This window comes from Carassius carassius, chromosome 19 (assembly GCF_963082965.1).
Source record: "Carassius carassius chromosome 19, fCarCar2.1, whole genome shotgun sequence".
NCBI classification, from domain to species: domain Eukaryota; kingdom Metazoa; phylum Chordata; class Actinopteri; order Cypriniformes; family Cyprinidae; genus Carassius; species Carassius carassius.
This window is the reverse complement of record NC_081773.1, coordinates 16,550,487-16,577,039: the sequence shown is the minus strand read 5'-3', so window position 1 is coordinate 16,577,039 and position 26,553 is coordinate 16,550,487. Positions and strand designations below refer to the sequence as shown.

Sequence of the window (26,553 nt, the reverse complement as noted above, 5' to 3'; positions counted from 1 at the left end):
GCGGACACTTTGAAGTGCAAAAACCCTGATGTAATAAAATTTTATTTACAGATATGTACAAAAGTCTTGTCCCTCTTCCTGAAGTGTCAGTGGACCCTCCTAACAGTCCTCAGATATCCCTCTGACCCCCCCACCCATGAGGGAGGGGTGTGTTGAGTTGACAAAATCATAAAAATGTATATGTCCTTTGAAGCAGTCGTGATTGCATGTATCATCTCAAGACATCTCAGCTGGATTCAGAACTCGACCTATAAACAGCAATGACCCTGTGAAGTAAAAACCTACAAATGAAACTGATTCTCCAACGTCACAGAACAGATGTCATGCAGATCTGTGTGGGTTCATGTAGACTAATAACATGGTTTATGACGGTTGATCACTCTATGGAGAATTACATTTGCAACAAATTTAGTCCCTAAATGTAAATATAATTGGCCTCTCTCTCTCTTAGGTACAATACACAAACATTTTGGCTCAGCTTTTTCCTTTTGATTACACTTTATTTTAAGGTTTCCTTATTACAGTATAATTATACATTTAAGTACAGAGTAATATAAACTAACTATATGTACTCACTATATGGTTAGGATTTGGCTAAGGGTTACTTGCATGTAATTATGCCTAATTAAGTATTATTATAGTAAGTACATGTTACTTGTGTAACAATTACACCTTAAAATAATGTTACCTTTTTTGAGAGAGAGAGAGAGAAATTAATACTTTTATTTAGAAAGGATTCATTCCTTTAGATATTTATAATGAAATTTATAATGTCACAAAACAGTCGTGAATAGCACAAATGTTTTTAACATTAGTAAGAAGCCCTGGTGTGCCTAAAGAGACTTTGTCAAAAACATTAAAGAATCTTACTGACCGCAAATGTTTGGACATTATATACAATTTAATGTCAGGGTAGAGTCATTTTAAGAATGCATGCTATCAGTGACAATTGCAGATTTTAGTATTTACCTGTACTCATCTGCCATAAGATAAAGAGAAATGGTCGATCTGCTTTGAAAACCGCTGATCGGGATCTTTTCAGTAGCACCATTGCTAAAAAGAAAAATAGAGGAAGAAAGAAAGCTCGGTCATCAGCTATTTCCCAGCCGATTCACAGCTTGAACAGTCTGTTCAACTATCTCCCATCTGTTGACTACAACTGATTCTCAGGTACACATACACCAGGGAGTAGCCTTGCTGAGCATATAAAAGATACCATCTTACCACTTAAAAAAGAATAAATAAATCAAGGCTAATATTTGGTAATATTCAGATGTGCTTTTGTCTTCTTCACAACAGAATAATGTTTCTTTTATTTGTTTAACAATGACTTGAGGCTTGATATAACTACATCAGTGGATGATAATGTTGTGTTTATTATAAGCATGCGCTGCAGTTTTATCATCTGCTGCTCAAATGCTCAAGCTCTTTAGAGCAGGATGGATTTTGATTTTTTTTTTTTTTCAAGCAAATTGTCACACCTGTAGCTGAAGCTGCTTTTGTCCCTTCCTCTGTCACTTCTATTCTTGCTTCATGGAAAGCCTCTGATACAAAAAGCCCTTCTCCATCTGTAAGCATATCGAACAGAAGGCTTAATCTCCACAGAATGAATCACTGATTTAAACTGATGGTGTTTGTGATTATTTCTCAGCATCTATGACTGGTATAAATTGTTTTCAGCTTAACTGTCCTACCTGAGATGCCTCTAAAATCAGCAGCTGAGGGACTGAAGACATCAGAGACACCAAGAGACTGTAAAACAGGCTTCAGATTGAACCTGCTCTGCATCTTAAATCTAAAATACACACACAACAAGGATATATCCAGTTTGCATAACATAATATTTGATAAGTTATTTATTTTTTTTGCATGCAGTTACCTGGGCAGAAATACATCCATCTTAGTGCGTCTTAATCCAGTATCCCACAGTCCCAAAGCATGGGCCGTGAGCTGCTTTTCCAGCTGGGAAAGAGAGGTTTTCCGGTCACTAGGTAAGGCCACCAGTAGCCTGAGTGAGCGATCCAAGTACGGAAGCTCCAGCACTGTGTACTCCTGCTCGGACGGCAGGCGGAAATGCCCTAAGACAGGTGGACAGGTAAATATATACGCTCTTAGCAGAACAATATAGGCTTCCATCCAACTCTTGTATTGGTGTCTGTCTTATTCCTCCCCTTACCAATATTGACTTCAGTTGACTGGTACATCATCGGAACTTTGACTGTGCTGCCATCTGAGAGACTGAAGGGCAGGTTCTGGGTGTCAGTGAAGAGAAACTGTTTCTGCCAGGCACCGTGAAACACCACCGTGCTCAGAAGGGCCATGTGCAGTAAACTGTCTTGCCTGGAGTCCTCTTCCTGGGACTCACTGGACTGAAGCTGTTCCTCTTTTGTCTGGAGATGGTCATCAGCTTTAGAAAAAAATCATACACTTACACTTAATAATTTATATGAAAACATACAGTATATATCCTTCATATCCTACATGTACTATAGTTTCATGTGTCTGAAAAATATTTGGTGTAGAAACAATTTAAAAAAAATTTGTGAAGTGAAAATTTTACACAGAATTACAAAGAATTGCAAGTAACACAATTAAACATGACATTTCGAATTAATTTAAAATAATTTATATTTACATAATTATATTTGAAATTCAAATCAATATCTAATTTGGCATAATATTTATTTTTATCATATATGTACATAATTACATTTAAAAGTCATATTTAAATTCTAATCAATATTAACTTTTACATAGTAAAAAAATATATATTTTTTTACACTGTGGAAATCTATATTTATATTTATATAATATATATTTACATATATATATTTGACAGTCAATTATATTTAATTGCACATTGCACATATATACTGTACATAAAAAGTTATATTCTAAATTCGTAATTATATTTAAATTCTAATCAATGTTTAATTTGACATATGAAGAGGACATCATTTGTATATTTTGTAGTCTGTTCTCAATAGATTTTAGTGCATATCACGTGACTTCACTATGTGCTTTCAAATCTCAACTATTATTACTACAGGAGGTCACACACCGGATGAGAAGCATAGTGCCGCATTGCCTGGAGCCAAAATTCGAACACATTATTTTTAATGAGTAGGCCTATACACACACTGGTGGTGCCATTCTGCATCTGTCCACGGCGCCCAGCTATGTCGTGTTTTGTACTTATGCGAATTGTTCTAGACCTGGCACTGCACTTCTCGTCCGGTGTGCGACCACCTTAACACTCGAAAAGCACCCACTGTATGTTGGAGGCAGGCCAATCCTAATAATCTACGGTCTGTCCCTATGTCCTCAACATCTTTACTCTCTATTCTATTTGGTCTCTGGAACTGCCAGTCTGCTGTAAAAAAAAAATAATAAAAAAAAAATAAAAGTGACTTTTTTTTTCTTCAATAATTTCACTTTTTCCCACACCCCTCGCATGAATGGGAGGGGTGGAGGTACTTGTCTACTTATCTCAAATGAATGGAAATTTGATCTTCTACCATCTATTACAGGCAACAGTTCATTTAATTCACAGGCAATTACTATTACCCAACCTGTCAAAATCCACTTTGAAGTTATTTATCATCCCCTATGTCAACTGGGTAACTTTTTGGAGGAGTTGTTACTATCAAACTTTCCTGAGGATGGTACTCCTTTGGTACTGCTCAGTGACTTCAACATCCACCTAGAAAAACCCCAGGCTGCTGACTTCAACACTCTGCTCACCTCATTTGATCTCAAGCAAGATACTATGGCTACTCACAAATCAGGTAACCAATTGGACCTCATTTACACACGCTATTGATCCACTGACAACACTTTAGTTACTCCATTACACAGCTCAGACCATTTCCTCATCACATGGTTTCATCCTCACTTCCTTCACCCTCTCAGTTTTCAGCACTGGACACAAATAGTGCTACTGACACTTTCTGCTCCACTCTAACATCTTGCTTAGACAACTTTTGCCCCCTTTCATCCAGGCCAACATGTACTATCCCCTCTGCCTCATGGCTGTCCGATGTTCTCCGTGAACATCGCTCTAGGCAGCAGAGAGAAAATGGCACGAATCAAAAAACTTTGACTGACCTTAGTGTTTATCAGTCACTCCCCTCTTCCATCTCTGCAATTGTCTCCACTGCTAAACAAAATTAAAAACTGTTCTGACTCTGACACACTTTACAAAACTTTTTCTTCTCTTCTCTGTGCCCCCCCCAACTTCATCAGCTCTTACAGCTGATGACTTTGCAATATTCTTCATAAATAGAACAAGAATCATCAATGATCAATTCTCCCTACCACAAACTGATGATAACTTCATATCGACAAGTACATACTCTCTCTCCTCCTTCTCTCCACTCTCAGAGACAGATGTTTCCAAACCTATCCTTTCCAATCATCCTACTACTTGTCCACTAAATCCTATCCCCACTCACATACTTCAGGCCATTTCTTCTACAGTCATACCTCCGCTTACTCACATTATCAATACCTCTCTTCACACTGGTACATTTCCTACAGCATTTACGCAGGATCGGATAATCCCACTGTTTAAGAAATCCTCCCTAAATCCAGCACTTACAGAGACCGGTATCCCTTTTTTGTTCATAGCAAAGACACTTGAGTGAGTTGTGTTCAACCAACTCTCTATGTTCCTTGCACAGAAAAACCTCCTGGACAACAACCAATCTGGCTACAAGAGCGAAAGAAAAGCAGCCACTCAACTGAGACTGCCCTGCTCTCAGTTACTGAAGCCCTGAGACCGGCAAGAGCAGCTTCCAAAACCTCAGTACTCATCTTGCTGGATCAGTCTGCTGCTTTTGACACAGTTAACCACCAGATCCTCCTGTCCACCCTGATAAAGATTGGCATCTAAGGAACCGCACTCCAATGGTTCAAATCTTACCTCTCAGGTAGGTTTTTCAGGGTGTCTTGGAGGGCTGAGGTTTCTAAGTCAAAACTTCTTGCTTCTGGGGTTCCTCAAGGCTCAGAGCTTGGACCTCTTCTCTTCTCCATCTACATGTCATCATTAGGATCTGTCATTCAGAAGCATGGCTTTTCTTATCACTGCTATGCTGATGACACTCAACTCTACTTCTCATTACAACCAGTTGATCTGATGGTAGCTGTTCGCATTGCAGCCTGTATGAGAGACATTTCTAGCTGGATGAAGGACAATCACCTTCAACTAAACTTTGCTAAAACAGAACTGCTCGTGGTCTCAGCCAACCCAGCACTTCATCACAACTTCTCTATAAAATTGGTTTATTGACCATAACTCCTTCCAGGAAAGACAGGAACCTTGGAGTTGTGATCGATGATTACTTAAGCTTCACAGACCATATTGCTACAATGGCCCCGTCATGCAGATTTGCCTTATACAACATTAGGAAGATTAGACTCTTCCTATCAGAGCAAGTTGCACAACTCCTTGTCCAAGCTCTTGTTCTCTCCAGACTGGACTGTTGTAATGCTCTCTTGGCGGGCATTCCCACATGTACTATCAAGCCTCTGCAACTGATCCAGAATGCAGCAGCGAGAGTGGTCTTTAAATAGCTGAAAAAGAACACGTTACACCTCTCTTCATCAGTTTACACTGGTTACCAATAGCTGCTCACATCAAATTCAAGATACTGATGTTTGCCTACAAGACAACAATTCACGCTGCACCAATATACCTAAACTATAAGCTTGCGTTCAGCAAGTGAATGACACCTTGTTGTTCCATCCCAAAGAGGTGCAAAATGGTTATCACGGACCTTTTCCTGGACTGTGCCCAGCTGCTAGAAAGTCCTCCCTATCTCAATTTGAACAGCTGAGTCTTTGGCCATTTTCAAAAAAACGTCTAAAGACACCTTTTTTTCTGCAGCACCTGACAAACTAATACTAGCACTTTTCTATTCTATTCTATTCTATTCTATTCTATTAAAATAAAAAACCATAGCTATGTGTACTGTGCTAGACTAACTGAGACTTGTCACAGCACTTGTATAATGTTGCTTTCTCATTCGTCTGACTGCTTCTACTGTTCTCCTCATTTGTAAGTCACTTTGGATAAAAGATTCTGCGAAATTAAATGTAAATGTAAATATATATTTACATAATTATATTTTAAATTAATTATTATATTTAATTTCAAATCATATCGAATTTTTTACATTTTAAATGTAATAATAATATAATAATATACAATTTTTATATACACACACACACATATATATATATATATATATATATATATATAAATTCGAATCAATATTTAATAATCATAATTATATTTTAAAATCATAATCATATGTAAATTCAAATCAGTATTTAATTTTACATCATATGTACAGTATTTACATAAAACTATAAAAATGTATATTTATGTTGGGGTATATTTTTGTAGGCCATATATATCCATCACTTAAAATGATATTGGAAACAATCTAAATCTAAATGATGAATATGTGGTGGTTTTAGGGAAACTGCTTTGACTGTTAGTCAATATAAGCTCACCTTTACTCTGGGAACGTGTCCATTGCTGTAGCCGACTATGAGTTTGGTTTGGATTACTGAAGTTTACACTCAGTAGACTACTGTTACCCCATCCCAAGGCATGCTGGGTAAATTCTGGCAGGAGTTTCACACCACTTTGGACAAATAAGGCATTGGCAAGCTGAAGCCGCACCCTATCACTGGAATTACCCAGGTCTCCTTGTGGCTGAGACAGAATGTCCTGCACTCGAGCATCTGCAAGGAGACCATTGTATCATCAAAACTGTCATGTTAACTTTTCAAGCATTCGACAAAATTGATATTTTTAACTATTTAGGAAAACAACATACAGATTACAGGTGTGCCGCTATTTTCCTCTTACCATTCACGTCATATCCCAGAGTTTCCTCAAGTTGTGCTCTAGTGTTTCCCCTGGCACCGAACTGCAGAAGACCCAGACACAATGAGACGCTGGCTGGGGACACGATAAGGTTGGAGTTGTTCTCCATCTCTGTGATTGTTTGGTAGAGGCTGATGCCAAACTGTGTGTGCAGATCATTGTGGCTGTTGCCATGGCAGCGCTCCAGCAGCCACAAACAGAGCAACAGGGAAGTCACAGACAGCTGATGCATCATCAACAGGTCAAAATCTGCCAAGTGCAAAATTATTATTGTTTTCCAGAAAAGCTCAGAAATTATTCATGGATGTGGTTACAAGTTGAAATAATAAAATATAGATAATGTATTTGATATCTATCAAAGATAACCTAATAAATTACTTTTGTTGGTCTAACCCTATGTTTATTCAGTACAAAATACTACTAATATCACCCATTTATTTTTAAGATTAGCATTTTGATTGCACTGATGTGTGGCCTGTATTCTGAATGAATGTAAAAAAAAAAAATACAGGATAATTTACCAAAAAATAAATACATAAATAAATAAAAATAAATTATGACATAATTTTCAGTTTTGGGTGAACTATGCCACAGCCTCCATATATCCAATATTAATGCAACATGAAACAGTACATCTCAATATGAAAATAATGAAATTAAACTTCTGAACAGAAATCCTTGCTACATTTATATAGTTTTGTATTGATATTGATCAAAATAGGCCTATAATTAAAATAAATATATAAAAAATATATAGTATAAGAAAAAAAATACTAATTAAAACAAAATATAATTCAAATGTACGATTGAATTTAACTATTTAAAAGTACTTCTTACTTATATAGTATAATTTAAAAAAAGAAAAAAAATATTAAAATGTATGACTGAATGAAAATATTTAGGAACTTCTGACCTGCCGCTCGTCCTCTGGATTGGTTGAGTGTCAGCTGCTCCTGATGCTCAGTCGAGGAGGATGTGCGTTCGCCCTGATCCTCCACGCCAGGACAACTGATTGAAAGAGCTGTCGATCATGAGACCTTGTTTAAAGGGAGAGCTTCGTGTTTGTGGTCTCCGGCGGCGATGTCCGTACCACTCGGTCAGAATTCCTGCCTCCCGCCCGGCGCTATAAGGAGCCAGGCAGAGGGAGGCATGCGCTCGACCAGCAAATCCGCACTCCACAAGTTCAGCCGCACACACACACACACACACACACACACACACACACACACACACACACACACACACAAACACATATAATAGAGAGAGGAAGTCATTACACAAGCAGCTTGTTCTTTTGATAGAGTGAGCAAATGCCATCCCAGGATGCTGCATCAGCATTTCTGCAAGAGATGCTATTAAACATTTAAAATTCTCATGTGATCAATGCCAAGGTGTGAGCTTTACCAAACTGTTAACATCTCTATACACTATAATTACTGATTGATTGAAAAAAGCGTTATATTTACCAAGCTGCATGTATTTGAACAAAACTAAATAAAACAGCAATATTGTGAAATATTACTCTTTATATATATATATATATATATTTTAACATTTTCAGTCTTCAGTGTCACATGATCCTTCAGAAATTATTCTAATGTATTGATTTGGTACTCAAGAATTGCATTTATTTATTATTATCATCATGTTAGATGGATGTACTTAATATCTGTGCGGAATTTTTTTTTTTTTTTCAGGATTCTTTAATAAAGAAAGAAACAAAAGAATGTTTGGTCACACTTTAGTTTAAGGTTCAGTTGGTTAGTAAGATATTTGTGAAATTTAGGTACTGGATTAGGGATGTAGAACATGGTCATGCAGAATATGTGCTTTATAAGTGCTAATAAAAATCCAATATCTTTTGTTAATAATAGGCATGCTAATAAGCAACTAGTTAGTACTGAGACATTATCCCTATACTAAAGTGTTAGCGAATATTTATTTTAAAAAACTGTTATATATTGTCAAAGTCAGATCTCCACTGTAAGTGGAAGTTTCCACAAATTACCCTAATGGATTGAATAAACATTTTTCCCATGGTAAACAGCAAGTGGGAAATGATCAGTAAGCATCAGGTATTTGGACGGTGCCCATCAGAAGGCATGTTAATTAGTAGAACCAACTTGGCAGCCATCAGTGGAGAATACAGATTCTTTAATTCCAGTATTCCATCCATGAAACTTGAATTTTTAAGAAGGGAAATGATGATGGGAAAGTCACGGTCACTTGGGCAAGAACAATGCACCCAAAGGAACGCCGTCCCTTTCATCTCGAGGTTGATATTTAAAAGTTAGTACGCAAACATACTTTGAATAGGGAAAATTCTTTAATGGGTGAAATATTAATGAACTAAAACATTAAAAGTTTTTAAAAATATCTCAAAAACACTCTTTAGCCCCTTAACTTATAATTGGATTGTTTTAAGTGGAAATACCCTATCAGAGTGTGTGACATTCACTGCCTCGACATACTACTGCAGGTTCAGAATTACATTCTCACAATTAAGTGTAGTGGATTGCATTATATGATAATAATTTAATATATTAGTGCCATGATGGTGATGGTTGTAATAATAATACCACCTTAATAGTGGTAATTATTAGTATTAATATAAGGTGAGTATGAATACTAATAATATGCATCACCACTGTTATAAATATTAATACATGTGTATATTAATACACATTAATAGTAGAAGTTATTATTATTAATAGGGTAAGCAGTACTACTTATGCTATAGTATGCAATAATAATAACTTTTTTATTTTGAAATGAATTGCTATACTATTCCTGTTAATAGTAGTAATTATTATTAACTTTAGTAGTAATTATTATTATTATTAATAATAAAAGGTAAGTACTAATACTAATATCTGCTAATGATATTCATCATTACTGTTACAAATATTAATAAATGTGTCTTTTAATACACATTGATAGTAGAAGGTTTAAATTAATTACTGTTATTCAGCTATATAAGTTATATTGGTCACTTTAGTTTAGAGACCAGTTCTCACTATTAAGTAACTATTAACTACAAATTTTGCCTTGATAAACTCCTAATTAGCTGCATATTAATAGTCATCGAGGTAGCTGCTTCACAGAAATGGACTTTATTAGACCTGGCTTATGTTCTAGCAGGGAACTACTCGCCGTCGTTCACCCCTCCTGCCCTATTTCTGTAGCTCTATGGCTGCTGGAGTGGATTACCAGAATCCCAGTCCAGAGCCGGAGCGCAGTAGCACTGAGAGGCGGTGTCGCCAGAGCGATGTGCCAGGTACGCTCATGGGATTAGCTGGGAACGTGTGGGGAGTGATCTGGCACTGAGAGAGGGCCAACTCACAAGGGCTGTCCTGTATGTGTTCAAGTTACATGATTGTAATGAAACATGAACATCTTTGACCCCACACTGAACCAAGTTTTGAAAAGAACTGTAAGATTTATATAGGTAAATGATAGTAATGGTTTGATTAACAAGCTGCATATTACTAGAATGAAGTGTAAGACTTGTACCCCGTGCATGACAACATGAACATATTGGCAACATTATGCACAAGATGCAATGCACTTGGAAAAAGAATTTCTAAACAATTTATAACACAACCCAGTGACCAATTGTTGTAAAAGTATGCGGCTTCCCACAGTTCATTATTTTATTTATTTCTTTTTTTCTCAGAGAAACAGCTGCTAACCCCTGTAATAACCATAATAATTATTTGGGTTTTGTTTTTACAACATCAACAGCAAGTAATTCACACCATAATTGTATATTTGTAAACACAGACATTAATGAGTTCCTTGATTATTTTCTTGTCTATCCATATAATCACTGATATTTTGCACAGGGCACTGACATCTGTCACTGAGAGGTCATTAGAACAAAATAATTACATATCATTTAAAATGTGTGATAATGTAAATCATTACATTCAGATAAAAAAACACAATTTTCTTAAACTCTTACATGGAACAAATAGTGAAACTATATCATCTCTAATAATGAGTGACCCGCCTCATGTCTAGCTGCTGTGTAGTTACCATTTTAAACCACTGGGTGACAGAGTTTCATTCTTTCATTCATTCTTCGCCGAACACTCTGACATAAGCAATGAATCCCTTTTGTTATTACAACTATGACGAAACACTACAGAATACCACATCATACAACAAATATAAGTCAGTTTGATTCAGTCTTTAAGTCAATCATTATGAATGCACATTCTTAAGGATGGCCTATTGCTAATAAAAACAAATTCACTGTAGAACAAAAGCTCAAATATATTTCACCCAAAAAATTCTGTCATCCTTGACTCAACCTCTTGTCATCCCAAACCCAAAATTTGATATTTTAATTAAACCTATGTTTCTGTCCCTCCATTGAAAGTCAATGCACATGTTTGTGCACATATAGTGTTTACCATGTGTTTTCGTGTGAATAACCTCAAAATTTCCCCTTTAAGACCTGCATGCAGGCTGATGAGGTGATTGTCCTGTACGTGTCAGATATAAAATTCTTGCTCTTCCTCCGCAATGCCTTCTTAATTACAATCATCTACAGTCACAATGCCATTGCTGTTCTGCTGCCCTTTGTCCTGCAACACATCTTTCACATTCTTTGGCTGTGGTTTGTGTACTACACAAGGTGTGGATTTAGCAGAGATGCTCTGTGCTCTAGATGGCACAGGAGTCTGTCTTATGGAGGAGGCATTATTATAGTTCAGATCAGCAAAGTCAAGACCTCGATCTGTTGGAGGAGCGGACTTGGGTCGCAGTGCTGGGGCCTTTAAATGGGGCCTCAGCTGTGGATGGGAATAACCTGAGACCACCGATAGGTCCACAGAGCTGCCGCTGATGGTCTGTCCCGTGTCCACATCTGTCTCTTCGGCTCCCACTAGTGTATCGACATTGACACGGAAAATTGGAGCGGCCATTGAAGAGTAGCAGCGAGGACGGAAGCTTGAAGGAGAGGCACACGAGGAGCGGGACTCGTCTGTAGGCAGAGAAAAGAGGGACTGTGTGCGGTGGCCTGTCCATCCCGCGCGTAAGAGCTCCACATCCCTCTGGAGGCTCTCCATGCGGCCCTCCTGATCGCACAGCGTGGGCGTCCTGGAGGTGACCGGAGATGGAAGGGTCTGGGTTCGCGAACGCGATGAGTTCCGGTGATAACGGCGATTTCGATAAGAGGCGGGCCCGCGGCCGTATGGTGGAGGAGGTGGAGGGGGCAGCTCGGGTGGAGGAGGGGAGGTAACCGGAGGATCATCAGGAGGAAGGTGACAGAACTTTGCAATAGTGTGCTTGCGGTAATACCGTGAACCTTGAACCTGACAAAGTCAAAATGAGAGCATGAATTTATGTGCAATTAATATGTTCAGGACACCATTTTTGAAGATCCTAGTACCTATTTTAATTTGGTCCCAAATAAAGGTGGCCTTAACTACTAAGTTCTTACATTTAAATTAATCATTTGATGCAATGCACTTAGTGCACATACATGATTTTACACTGTACAGATATATATATATATATATATATAAACCTGCATGTAATCACATCTGCAATGTATTTCTGTAATTACATTTATAATTACACAGTTGACCCATCTCTTACACCTTATCCCACCCTTAAACCTACCCATACAACTAAACAACCAACAAAAGCGTTTTGCAATACAATAGGAACACAATAAGTATATTGTACTTTTTTTTTAAATTATGTAAGTACATAGTAGTTAAGGCCATCTAATATAAAGTGGGACCGTATTATATTGATAAAATCTACACAAACATTACCATTTAGAAGTTTGGAACGTGTATAATTTTTTTTTAATAATGGTATCCAAGACTGCATTTATTTGATCGAAAATACAGCAAAAACTGTAACAGTAAACCTCAATGTGTGATATTAAGGATATTTTGTTTAGCTCATGTATAATACATATTCAGTTGCCATTTGACAATCTATGTTGATATAAAATCTGATATTAAAGCAAAACAAGTTAAAAAGCAGCTGCTTTAAATCTTGAACTGTTCACGTGGCAATATGATGAACAACATATCTGCAGTGAGCTGTCAAAATAGTTTGACATTAAACAAAAATAGCTTGGGAAAGGGAACCATGTTCCTGCAAATGCCAAGCAAAACACAATGTAGGAATGTGGCTTTGATAAGGTAACTGTATACCTGTGTGTGTGTGTGTGTGAGAGAGAGAGAGAGAGAGAGGGAGAGAGAGAGGAAAGAGAGAGAGAGAAAGAGGAAAATGTATCTTTAAACCTAGCAAGAATTGTTGAGTGTGTGTGCATTAGAGTAACAGAGTTCCACTGTTTTCTGCTTCACACCTCACTGCACATTCCCTCCATCCCTCTACCTCTCCCTCAATCATTTCCCTCTGTTGCTTTATTTGGTTTTCCATCCATCTTTGAGCCTCATTGTGCCCTTCTTCCTCACTGTTCCACTCACACATTTCCCAGGTTTTCCACATTCATACATTTCTTTCATTATAAGCCATTATATTCATTCTGTATGTACTGTATATCCCTCAAAATAGTAGATATCTCCCTGTATGAAAATTATGAACTCATTGAGCACCAAATTTGAGTAAAATTTTCTTTGGTGTGTAAACAAATTTATAGTTTCGTAAAAATGTTGTCATTATTTCATTATCTTGCGTATTTACAATACTGTTCTAAAGTGAAAATAATCTCATATTTATGTTTTCAACAATACAGTAAAAGATGTCAATTTGTCAAATATAAAATGTACTGTTTTCTGCTTTTATAAATTTATTCCTGTCATAGCAAAGACAATTTTTCAGCAGCCATTACTCATATTTAATATACTCCCGTCCCTGTTGTTTTCCAAACATTAAATGTTTCAAATGTTCAGCAGCAGATTATAGTCCATAAATTCTGAGGGGACTTGGGTAAATTGAGAGAGCTTGTCTATGTGTCTGAATGTACAACCAGTTCAGCTTCTCTCCATTTGAGACATAAAGTGTATTATGTGTGAAATCCTCTCTGTGCCATTTGGCACCAGCAGGGGTTGATTAGTAATGAGGCTGTAGTGACAGAGAGCCAGACCTGCTTTGATCGCAGTTAATCCAGGTCAGGCAGAATTGACCTGTATGTGCTTGTGTGTTAGTTCATTTGGTTTGTTTGAATATTTTTACATTGAGTACAGTCTTTCCACACACATAAACACACAAACACAAAAGGCCAGAGGTGTTTGGATCCGAACCAGGACGCATTTAAAAAAAAAAAAAATGTGTACAATTTATGCAAATGCCTTGGTGTTTGCATACTATTTTTTCCCCTGTATGCAATTCTGTGGGGTGTTTAAGCAGTAATGCTCTGTTCAGTTGCCTGGGCTGAACCTGAGCTCAATATCAATTTGGCTCAAAACTGTGTAGTGACTAGCAGCAGTTTTCTACAGTAACTAGGTAACAACTCAGGAAGGGAAGGTCGCGCTGCTTCCCTTTTTTCAATTTTGGTTTGTTTGGTTTCTACCAAAACACCCTCAGGACGCCACAGCAAGAGATTCAAAGAATATGAGCTGCTCTCTGAAGGTGATTTATGCAGAGACAACCACCATTACAGAGCTCACATGTGATTCCAGGGACCTGAGTTATGGAGTTATGGCATTTTCCTCATTATTTTTCTCCATAGGCATGAAAGAAAATTTCTGAATAAAGAGTCCTAAGCCTCGAAACCAAAGCAACTAAGAGATGAATCACAATACATCATTCAAAATTAAAAGTAGTATATATAAGAAAATCTAAATATAAGACATGTTTAAAACTATGAATGAACTACTCAATCCCACAGAAAATATATAATGTAATGCAATTAGTTTGGGATAACTGATTTTGACACTACCACGTCCCATGTTAACCTGATTTGACTATTGTTACCTAGTTAGTAGTAATTAATTTGCAAAAACTCATAAAAAGTTTGCAAAAGGTTTTTCTAATAGTAAAAGGTTTCAAAAGGTTTATTGGCAATTGATGCATAACATATTGTGCTTTTTAATCCAACATTACAAATTTAGGTTATCATGTATGAATAATACATATGAATATATATATATATATATATATATATATATATATATATATATATATATATAAATATATGTATATTTCGTTTTACATTTTATTCACAATTTCACCTTCACTAACTGTCCTGTGGTGTGTGAAAATTATTTAGCACAAACATTTAATGTAGAGTCTCATTTATTAAGAGTTCATATCACGTTATGTAAAATATATATACTGCAACTTACAATACTTTAGAACACTAGGGTTACTGCTGACAGTTCATTAAAATAACATTCATGCAATGTTTAAGATATATATATATATATATATATATATATATATATATATATATATATATATATATATATATATATATATATACATATATATATATATATATATACATATATATATATATATATATATATATATATATATATATATATATATATACATGCAAAATGTCATTGCTTTGAGATATATTTTCTAATAATATATTCTGTGTCGTACCTGTAGCAATATTTTGTTCCCGTCATAATCATTTGTTTGCCAGCGGATGTCGCTGATAGGCGTGCAGGGACATGGCAGCAGTGGCACAAGTTCACCGACATCCCTCACTCTGATCTCCATCACAGCATTTTCAGTGGGGATGAGGTTCTGGCCACGGGGCATGCGCTTGAATGACAGCTGGATTTCTGTTTCAGGGTTGGAGTAGACTACACAGAAACAGAAATCCTCCTTCTTCTGGGCTAGCCTTCGGCGCAGGAGCAGCCTGTACATACGCACCTGTTCGTTGTAGGTCTCGTAGCGACAATAGACTGTAAAGCGCACAATTTCTTTGCCGTAGTGGACCTGGCGAAGCGCCCATAGTGGTGTGCCTGGTGCAAGTGTAACAAAGTCCTGGTTGGCTGGAGAGAATGGTAAGAGGCCTCGTCCGTTCACCCGCTCTGTGTGGTGGTATCGCCACGGTGGGCATCTCAGCTGATTGTGGAGACATTCAAGACTCTCGTCACCTCTATATTCATCCTGTAGAAACAGGATTACAGCCAAGGCTGGCTGGTGCGATGGTGGTTCGGTGACGCGCTGCAACTGGACATTGCGCTTTCGAGAGAGACCACCTGCCCGTTCTGACACCCTGAAGAGGGTGAGATCAGGGTGGAGCCAGGAGAGGACCTGATCAGCAGCTTGCTGGAGCGTTTTGGCCTGACCAGGGTCAGTGATGATGTGGATAGAAACTAGGAAAGGATCTTGTAGGTCCCCCATGGACAAATCACCTAAAAGATGAGAAAATGATCCATAAAAATATGAAGCAAAACTGATTTAATATCATATATTACAATATGTTAGTTATAGTTGTGATGAAACAGAAACAGCAAGAAGATCTCTTCTTCGTTTATGTGAAAAGTAAAAGTGAACAGATTATCAAAATAGAAAAAATTTATGGAATTGGATGGAGGGAGATGTGAACTCAAGATTGTGGTGGATTGTAAGAAAGAGGTGGAAGAGCTGGCTTAATGAGTGGAGAAGTTCGGATAGGTTTCAAGAGAGACGTTTAACAGGAAAATAAAGTTCTACATTCTAGTAAAAAACAACAACACACTTAGTTCTTCCCTTTATTTGTATTAGGTGTATTAGTGTGTTCTGCTTTATTCTGGCCTCAGGAGTCACTGTAAGACTACTTTGGTTTGAACATCTATAAAGGAAAGAACAGTACAAAATAGTGAAAATGGATTGGCTCTCAAGACTGAATGAAATCTTTACATCTATGCGCTCCTGTATATCACTATAAATAATGATATATAGTGAACAGTGCAGCCTCATTAGTTGCATTAGTGGATGGTTAGTAACCCTGGAGAAATGCTTTGGCTCCCTGTAGGACTTCTTAAAAACGTTTGGCCTTCCACTGAATCTTTGACCACAGTGAGCCCTGAGTGCACATACGGACGCACAAATATCCCTGAGCACAAAAGTACATGAAAGCCCCCCTTAACAATGTGTTCAAGGCAAATGTGACGTTTTGTGGTTGCAAAACGATATCATTGAGAGCATCAATTAAAGAATTTCATTAATGACTGTATTTATCTGACGTGTGAAAACACATGATGTCTCTTCATTATGAGTAACATCCTTCAAACCCCCTCTTTGATATATTCATCTCCCTGCCATAATCTAGCAACAACAGCAGGAAAACTCTTTGTGTTGTTATTATATTATGAGAAAAATTGTGTAGCTATTCTCTTATATATATAAAAAAACAAAACAAATATAGCAGAAAGTGGCAGAAAATGGACAGCTGCCTCTTTCTTTTTGCCTACTCTTTTTTTTTTTTTTTTTTTTTACCCCAAACTCTCCTGACTCATGGGACCCGTCCCACTTTGTTTGTTGTTTAAGGTTGGGAGCACCAGAGGTCGAGGGAACGCTATGCTCTTACACACTTGCACACAAAAACACACTCACGCAAGTAAACATTCTTCTCTAGTTGCACTGCACTCTTGCAGGTGTAAATGACGCACATCTGAGTTCAATGAAGGATCCTTTCAATCGATCAGTGTGGAAAAACCAAGCAGTGTGTTCACCAGGCAAAGGTACTTGTTCAGACTTAAAAACACACAACACATTCTCTATTGTACAGTATGACCTTTAATAACAAACATATGCAGACAGCCGTACAACAAACCTAATGTGATCCAGTTATTAATGTTTTAATTACCAAACGCTTTCAGCTGGAAGAAATTAAATGTGAATGTTAGGGCACTTTGCCCCGCAGACACATGGTTTATTTAGACACTGTTTACAGGACACTATTTATAGGAAACAGCATAATTTGAATTATTACTGATGCAATTTTGAGGAGAAATCACAGATACTGAACATAATCATGTTATCTGATAGATTTCACTCAAAGGTAGTGGTAACGTAAAATAAAATGTATTTTTAAATGTTAGTTTTCATTGAAACATTGGCCAGTTTGCATTTATCACATTTATCGTGTTAATGACTTATACTAAATAATCTATCTATCTATCTATCTATCTATCTATCTATCTATCTATCTATCTATCTATCTATCTATATATATATATATATATATAGTTTGATAGTTATTCTGTGATATTTTCCCATTTACATTTTACATTTTACATTTTATTTATTATGATTGTTCTGTCACTCTGAAAATTCAAGAAGATTCAAGAAGCCTCGATCACTTTAAACCATCTGTAATCTGAGTTGAGTCTGTAATGGAATGTAATCTGGCTGTCCGATTTAAGCAACTAACATTAAATAAGACACCATATTTAGCCCCAGCTTAACCCTCCTTAATATACACTCCAATCTGGTGTCAATTTTTACTTTAAGTGGCTATTTCTCTCTGATCTAACGATTTGTTGGTGTGCCATAATTGTTTAAGGTTGATTTTTGACTCTTTGAAATTAGTTTAAATGTTACCACATGAAGCCCTTTTTTCAGTGCAGTTAAGTGTCCAGACTGTAAAAGGGCGAAACAGATTTCACTGAATCTGCACTTGAGTTGTTAGTGAACAAAGATATATTGAGGAAAGTATTGTGCACATGGATACAGAGAGAATCTGATGAGCTGCAGAAGTGGCAAAATGCTGACATGACTGATGATGCAGCATTAAGCAGTTATTAATGGCAGCCTTTCAAGAAAGCATACTGTCATGCCATTAAAAAAGAGACAGAACGCAGAAACAATATGGGGAAATGTGGTGGAAAAAAACAGATCTCTCATCCATGCAAAGGTACTCAGACAAAGAAAAGACATAGACAGTAAATAAATTCTACAGAACTCCCTTTCTAGACAATAATTAATGTCTATAAGCAGGATAAAATAAAACTACATATTATTCAATAAATACATTTATTTTGATTCATAATTGTTGAATATTCTACTGTAAATTGCACCCTGTCATCAAATTATTTTTTTTCATATGTGAGAACAACATCGACTAATTTTAGCATTTATTTCTTCTCCAGCCCCACTAGTTATCCACATCTACCATTATTCCTCAAACCATCTCATTCTGTTTTCTTCATTTTCTCTCCCTGAGTCCACATTGAACCACTTTTCTTCATTCTTCAAGAAATTATGCACAGTCTATTATGTGGTGTCCTTGAAGGGCTCTAGGTTTTAGTGTGTGTGTGTGTGAGTAGGTGAGTGTGTCTACATGTGAGTGGGTGAGTGAGAGAGTGCTTCCTGCACTGTCACTAGGAGGAGTGTTTCCTGCTTCCCAGATTAATGGGCTAATATTGGCCATTAATCCCTCCATAGGGAAACAGACTGGGCCCGACGCAGCCACGAGGAAAGGTCAGCCCCAGATACACACATAAGCAGGCACTCACAAACAAACAAACGGAGGTGATAGAGCTCTCCAAGCACTTCAAGCAGTGACTCCCCGAACAAACTCATCTGACTGTCATGGCAACAGTTGTCAAATGACAGAAATCTTCCTCTTCTAAATTGTAATGTGCTTTTCAAAATATGGCGAATATGTGTTTGATTAAGGCATGTTTTGTTGGAAAATTGATCTGAACTGCATAAAGGAGAATATAAAAAACAAGTGGCATGTACTCACTGCTTGCTGATGACATAAGACTGTAGTCAGACCTGAGAAGAGCGTGAACGACAGAAAGGGGAGAGAGAAACAGAGAAAGACTTTTGTTAGAGACTGTTACAGTGATTTAGGATCCCAAGGTTTCAAAGGGATGGTCCTACATCTGGATAAACAATCCTGGGTGTCATGGTATACAGTGTGTGTTAGTGTGTAGTAATGTCTCTAGTGTATTACACACATATATATGTAGGTTATGATAAAATGTTGTTTCTTGCTGGTTTGTGTCAGAAACCGTCTATTCTCTCAGATGAGGAAGGTAAAAAACAAAGTAAAAGGCCTATTTGACATATCTCATAACTTATGTCCATGTGTCTTACATAGTGACCTAGTCATTTGGGTTACATTGTACATTCTTTTTTTTTCTTTTATCGCTCTCTGGTCAATCTTTTCCCTTTCCTCTCCCTCTGTCTTTTTCCTGTTTCTCTGGTAGTGAAAACAGTGTAACAGGGTATTAAATTATTTTTAAGAACAGGGAAATTCCACGTAGTTAAACTTGAATTTTAAATGTTCTAATTTAATGCTGTAATCTGCATATTGTTCACACTTCAACAACGCACTCACAAGCATCATTAAAAAACATCCTTTTTGAAAGTCTCTGATTTACAGCCATCAATTAAGTTTACAGTTACTGTTGTTAAATGAACTAAATGAAGATATAAGCCACACACAACATCTGATAGCTCTCATTTAGCACCAAGACAGCCACGTCACAACCAAATAACAAATTTTTTGGGTCTGAATAATAATTTCTAAGAGTGTTTTTTTTTTTTTTTTTTACATTACAGGTTGTAGTTCAAACTCAACATAAGATTTGAGATTAGAAAACTATCACCATATTAGTTTAAACCCAGGATGCTCATGGTTTTAATGTAAGTGGCTTTGGATAAATGCATCAGCTAATTGAAGAGTTAGTCATTAGAAAGGTACCAAGGCCATTTTCTTCAGGACAAATGACTTAAAACGTACCTACATAAATATTATTCTAAAGCAGATATACAGATATATACCATAAAAACAGATGGAAGAGGACAGAGAAGATAGTCTACTATCTACTAAATCACCATACCTAGCTTACACCAACAAGACAGAACAGCCATTATGATATGACATAGGCCTACCTATAAAAAACCCAGGATGCATCTTTTCATCGATCACAGCTGAAATCACAGAATGATGGTACAGATCATACATGACTTTGAGATAATAGAGAGTTAAATTTACGTGATTAGTATATTGGCTACTTCTGACACTCTCTTGTGCTAAAAAGCCTGAGCAGCATGTCCTAATACCTCAGCTCATTGGCTTTCAAGCTACTTTCCAGCAGTAAATCTCTGCGCCAGATGTCTTGGGTGTTAATACCAAACAACAGATGGTTAAATAAGAAACGGACCAAACGAGGTAGAAACCAAACGAGAAAAATCCAAAAAAGCGCACTGTCTGATGGTTTTATTGATGACCTGTCCTGCGCTGCTCAGGTATCCGAATCCTCATCAAATAATTCACTTGAAATGAATCAGATTCTTATATTTGTAGCATATATCTATACTATTTAGTGCACTATAACTATACTCCCTATCCTGTGTAGCCTATTTCATTTTCTTTATAAAACAAGCGAGAGTATCATTACTCACCCTCCGGTCTCCGCTCCCGAATCAGCGCACTCATCTTCAACTGAATTCTCCATCTCTGGTGAAAGTGACAGTAACTTCACATACCTCCCGTCTCTCCTGCACTTTAACGCTCACCTACACTACACAAAATGAAGGCGACGAAACTTGTTAAAGCATGGATGAAAAACCGATTCCAGTAACGGTGACAGGGACAGATAGTAGTGACAAGACACGCAGAGTCTGACTGACCCGGTTCGTTCGTGACGTGAAGCTTGTGCGTCACCGCCGTTCATGCACCTCAATAGCGGCGCGTTTACCGCTCCCAGGTGGCCAACGCAGTTAAAGCGAGTACGCACTTATTGACCAAGAGACTATGAAGATAAAATTATGCCATAATGAATTGCAAGCGCAAGGTAAAATTTGTGAAAGTGTAAATAAGATTGCAAGCGTAAATCAAATTTGCATGCGCAAGATAAGATTTGTAAAGGTGTAAGTCGACTTTCAAGTGTAAGAAAAAAATATTTGCAGCATTTTAGTGTTATTCGTAAGTGTAATTCATGTATTGTGAAACTGCAGCTTCATGCTAACGCAAAATAATAAGGATCTGCATTCTTCTGACTTCCATTTTTCCGCGTGTACACTTTTGGCACTGTTTCAGCGCACAGATGCGGCCAAAAGTACTGCAGGTCTGTGAACATCAATTTGCAAGCGAAAGCAACAGAGTCAAGAACTGCAAAACAGATTAATTGCGTAAAATCAAACTTTGTTTAAAAAATAAACTGCTGCAAACGTCTAAATTACTTGTTGGGTGCGTAGGATAAACGCTCCCGAAATAACCTGGTTTGCACAGTTCGTCTTTCTGCGCTTACAGTTTTGGCACGATTCTATCACTGACTTAGCTTTGCAAGCGTGAAAGAGGAGGGCGGGTCCACCTTCTTCATGTAGCCAATCAAATGAGCTTCTTGCTGACTCTCGATTTACTCTTATCTGATTGGTTCAATTATCGCGCCAGTCACCAGAAGAGAAACAAACTCCTTCGTGAGTGACTTTCTGACTTGGCTCAGCATCTTCCTCGCCGCCGTTATGGTACTTTTAACGCACACACAAATATATAATAATAAACAATTGTTGTAGGCCTATATTAAAATAATTTATAAGTTGTGTAGGCTACTATTAAGCCGACTCCCGCCTCCCGTGTGTTAATACTGCATACTATGACATTCTCGGTGTTAAGAAAAACAGATTCGGCTGGTTTGGCATTTTCATTGAAAGGATGTAGGTCTATATGTTAAGCATCAGCTCAAAATTATGTATATGTTAGGCATCAGCTCAAAGGTCTAAGCATATTAAATGGTATCTGCTTTGAGCTGATGCTAAACTATATAATTAATACATTTTATAGCAAATCTATAATGTGCATGTTGCTAATTGTTATACTGCTGTCTAAATCGTAGGAACTACTAATGAATGCTGTGATGGATAGACTTCACACACGACTGACCCATCTGCTTAATCGGCCACCAGTTGATTTAGATTTTTTGGAGTTTACCTGTTCACAGGAGCTAGTTTTTTTAAGTGCAGTTTCAAGCCAGGAGGATGCAGGATTTCTACATGCTGTAATGAATGGACTTAGAGAGGTTGTGCAGGTGATTGGTGAGATCAACGACAATCACGTGTACAACATTCTAGATTTTGAATCTGGCAAGCTTGGGCGACCAAGAATAGTTTTGTCAGAGGACCGTATTGAGGAACTTATAGCCATGTCTCTACCAGTCCCATGTGTAGCAAAATTGCTGGGAGTGAGCACAAGAACCATACGCCGGAGAATGTCAGAAATAGGATTGTCAGTGAGAGACACATACAGTAGGGTTCAGGATGAAGAGCTAGACACATTAGTCACAGCAGTAAAATCCAGACATCCATATGCTGGATATAGGATGGTGAAGGGTTTGCTGCAGGCTGAGGGTCACAGAGTGCAGTGGGAAAGGATTCGGGCCTCCATGCACAGGGTTGACAGTGCAGGCATCATCTCCAGGCTGACACAGTTGGGATGTGTGGTTCGGCGAACATACTCTGTGCCTAGCCCAGGAGCACTGATGCACATTGATACAAATCATAAGCTCATTCGGTATGTATATACTCATCCTAAATTAGTCAAGGAAATGTTATTAGCTGAACCTTTTTATTTTTTATTTTTCTCCAAAACAGCTACAACATTGTGATCTTCGGGGGCATTGATGGTTTCTCTAGAAAGGTATTTAAATGTGAACAAAGGGCTATTCTGCACGGAAGTCAACTAATTATTACTACCAAACTTGCAACCATTGCTCGAGATCTATAACATGTATATTGCATATTGATGTCTGAATCACATATTGTAAAAAAATGTTTACACAGATCATGTACCTTGGTGTTGCAACCAACAATCTGGCTTCAACAACCCTTTACTACTTCCAGTGCTCAATTGAGAGATTCGGTCTTCCACTCAGGTAAATGTTGGATTTGATTCAATTTGCATTTGGTCTAAACCAGGGGTATTAACGCCTGGTCCAGTCCATTGTCCTGCATTAGCTTGTTTAAGTGCATTTGGTTAAAATTTTAAGTTAAACTTATTTGCAAAGAATGTAATGCATACAGTATTTAACATTTTATTCAAAGTAAAATGTTGTATAGTGTAAACCAATGTTGGTAACACTTTATAATAATGTTCAGTTGTAAGCCATTTATAACTGGTTAGTTAATGAACTTATCATTTACAAAACATTCATAAATAATTAGCAAGTGATATACTAACATTTTATGTATGTTTTATAAATTCTGTTACAAATCATTTACAAGTGATTAGTAAATGATTAACAAATCATTTATGAAACATGACTGCATTCATAAATTATTAATAAGTGATATGTTCATTATTTTATGTATGTTTTGTAGATTCAGTTATAAGTAATTTACAATTGATTAGTTAATGATTACTGTAACTAATCATTTACAAAACATGACTATGTGTTTCATAAATAAATAATACATTAAGTTACATTTATTTGTATGTTTTGCTCACATCAGATTGACTGGTTAAAGACTCATGTGTTTCAGAGAAGACAGCTGTCTATACCCTCACCAATCAGCACTTACACTGCAGTAGCCTACACACTGCAGTGTTCAACACCTGCTATAGATGTGTAAACACATGAATAAGTCATTTACAACACTTTCTGCATCCCCTAATCTAAAGTGTAAACCATTCATCACTTCTAAATGTGTTACACATCATTCATAGATAAGATCCACAGATCTTATGCCTTATTGATTCTTTAAAGGAACCGTATGTAAGATTGTGGCCAAAACTGGTACTGCAATCACTTTCAAAACATCAACATCAGTTGAGGGCTGCAACTTTTAAATGACGATATCCTGGCCGGACTACTGTTGTCAGTCATATAAGTATTTGAAATTAACACGATTTATTAATGTCTAGTGACATATCAGGGCAATTTAATGATTAATTTAAATACATTTCTTACATACAGTTCCTTTAAGTGTAAATCTACGAATGATGTGTAAGACAATTACAAGTGATGATTAGTTTACATGTATGTGTATATAAGCCATTGACAACACTTTTTGCACCCTCTAATAATTGCTACATATATACACAAAAAAACTATTTATTAAATATTTATGAAAAGCATATTCATGTTTTGTAAATTATTAGTTATTATTTTACTAATCACTTGTAATGACTTGTAACAGTTTACAAAATATACATAAAATATTAGTATATCACTTTCTAATCATTTATGAATGTTTTCTAAATGATTAGTTCATCATTAACTAACCACTTAAAAATGACTTACAACTGAATGTTATTATAAAGTGTTTTCCAAATTTTGTGAGATAGTTATTTTTAAGATGTGCTATCTAAATATTTGTTTAGGGTCAGGGGAGATCAAGGGGTTGAAAATGTAGAAGTGGCCCGTATGATGTTTTCAGTTCGAGGTACAGGAAGAAGCAGCTTCATTGCGGGGAAGAGTGTCCACAATCAAAGGTTGTACTGTTGTTATACCTATTTCAAATGTTAATTCAAAAAACAATAATGTCAATATTGTAACATAAAATTTATACATTAACAGAATAGAGAGGCTTTGGAGAGATGTCTGGGTTGCAGCCACAAACATCTACTACAATGTGCTTCATCAACTGGAGGAAGAAGGACAGCTGGATATCTCTAACCGTATGCATCTCTTCTGTTGCCACTACGTGTTTGTTCCACGACTTCAAAATCATCTGGACACTTTCCGTGATGGATGGGACAATCATCCCCTAAGTACAGAAGGAAATCTGACTCCAAATCAGTTGTGGGAGATGGGAGGACATAATTTGTGTCTTCCTGAAAATGATGAGGTGCCAATGTTTTATGATTGTATGTCTGGACATTCCATAGGCGTTAATGGTTTTTATACTGTACAAACCGTATATTCTATCCCCTTACACTGCCCCTATCCCTAAACCTACTCATCACAGGAAACATTCTGCATTTTTACATTTAAAAAAAAACCACTGCTTAGTATGTTTTTAAAGCCATTTGAAAAATGAGGACCCTCAAAATGTCCTCATAAATCACGTATTTTCCCGAGTGTCCTCATTTGCAGGTGTGTTATCATAAAAATGTCCTCAGTTGTCATGAAAACAAGTACACACACACACACACACACACACACACATGTCTATATATATATATATATATATATATATATATATATATATATATATATATATATATATACATACACACACAAAAACCTTTCAGTGTGTGAGGGTGTGAAGACCTTCTTAAAAAACTTTCACAGTTTAAGACAAATCAGGGACTAAGGCAGAACTATCACAAGAGATATAGTCACATTGACCATCCATCCATTGTTTCTTATTCTCAAAGTAATATTAAGCTTTAAGGGAAGGCATTATTTTCTGAAAGTTCACCAAAATAAAATATGTTTTGTCTCATTCATATAGGGCATCAACATTCCCTTGATTGACTGGGAAAGCAGTGGCCTCCCTGAAGAGCCTGAATCTGGAATCCAGGTACCAGAAATAGAGTGCCCGCTAACTGCAGAGGCATATGGGGAACTTAGGGTTGCAATGGACCCAATGGGGCCATCTGAGTGTTTTGGCCGTGATATTTATATTTCAGTTGTACAGTATGTGCAACAACATTTCAATGTGTATATGTAAAGAATTACAGTTCCAGACAAAGTCTGGTAAAATTAAGTGCTGAAGTGAAGTGGTCAGTGAAATTGTTGGTATTTGACATCTGTGTAATGTCTGAATACACTGTTAATAAAAATTTTTTTTTTGAAAAGTCTTTGAATTTAGAATTTTTT

At 36.8% G+C, this 26,553-nt stretch overlaps 2 protein-coding genes across 3 annotated transcripts; both read right to left on the bottom strand.

Annotated features, from left to right (window-relative positions):
* Positions 1–175: 175 nt before the first annotated feature.
* Positions 176–8,403, bottom strand: serpine3 (serpin peptidase inhibitor, clade E (nexin, plasminogen activator inhibitor type 1), member 3). Its single transcript, XM_059499997.1, has 9 exons — positions 7,812–8,403; positions 6,881–7,147; positions 6,520–6,753; positions 2,177–2,407; positions 1,880–2,078; positions 1,695–1,795; positions 1,482–1,568; positions 970–1,053; positions 176–266 (listed from the first exon to the last, which is right to left on the bottom strand). The coding sequence occupies exons 2-9, from the start codon at positions 7,131–7,133 to the stop codon at positions 217–219; spliced, it is 1,239 nt and encodes a 412-aa protein (XP_059355980.1). The 5' UTR covers positions 7,134–7,147; positions 7,812–8,403; the 3' UTR covers positions 176–216.
* Positions 8,404–11,395: 2,992 nt separating this feature from the next.
* On the bottom strand, positions 11,396–21,546 carry LOC132095191 (protein FAM124A-like). Of its 2 annotated transcripts, XM_059499995.1 has the most exons (5): positions 21,194–21,546; positions 20,681–20,719; positions 19,524–19,555; positions 15,440–16,203; positions 11,396–12,219 (listed from the first exon to the last, which is right to left on the bottom strand). In XM_059499995.1, the coding sequence occupies exons 3-5, from the start codon at positions 19,537–19,539 to the stop codon at positions 11,437–11,439; spliced, it is 1,563 nt and encodes a 520-aa protein (XP_059355978.1). In that variant the 5' UTR covers positions 19,540–19,555; positions 20,681–20,719; positions 21,194–21,546; the 3' UTR covers positions 11,396–11,436. The 2 variants fall into 2 exon arrangements, with proteins under 2 accessions (XP_059355978.1, XP_059355977.1); XM_059499994.1 differs by lacking the exon at positions 20,681–20,719.
* Between the last annotated feature and the right edge of the window lie 5,007 nt (positions 21,547–26,553).

What these genes read in the sequence shown, in the direction of transcription:
- LOC132095191 (XM_059499994.1), bottom strand. Translation starts at nt 21,246, where the DNA reads ATGGAGAATTCAGTTGAAGATGAGTGCGCTGATTCGGGAGCGGAGACC. An exon ending in TCGGGAGCGGAGACCGGAGG is followed by an intron (nt 19,556 to 21,193) that starts GTGAGTAATGAT and finishes CGCTCTTCTCAG; the next exon opens with GTCTGACTACAGTCTTATGT. An exon ending in GGAACAAAATATTGCTACAG is followed by an intron (nt 12,220 to 15,439) that starts GTACGACACAGA and finishes TGACTTTGTCAG; the next exon opens with GTTCAAGGTTCACGGTATTA.
- serpine3 (XM_059499997.1), bottom strand. Translation starts at nt 7,133, where the DNA reads ATGATGCATCAGCTGTCTGTGACTTCCCTGTTGCTCTGTTTGTGGCTG. An exon ending in TCTGGGATATGACGTGAATG is followed by an intron (nt 6,754 to 6,880) that starts GTAAGAGGAAAA and finishes GTCTCCTTGCAG; the next exon opens with ATGCTCGAGTGCAGGACATT. An exon ending in CTTATGGCAGATGAGTACAG is followed by an intron (nt 267 to 969) that starts GTAAATACTAAA and finishes TTTACTTCACAG; the next exon opens with GGTCATTGCTGTTTATAGGT.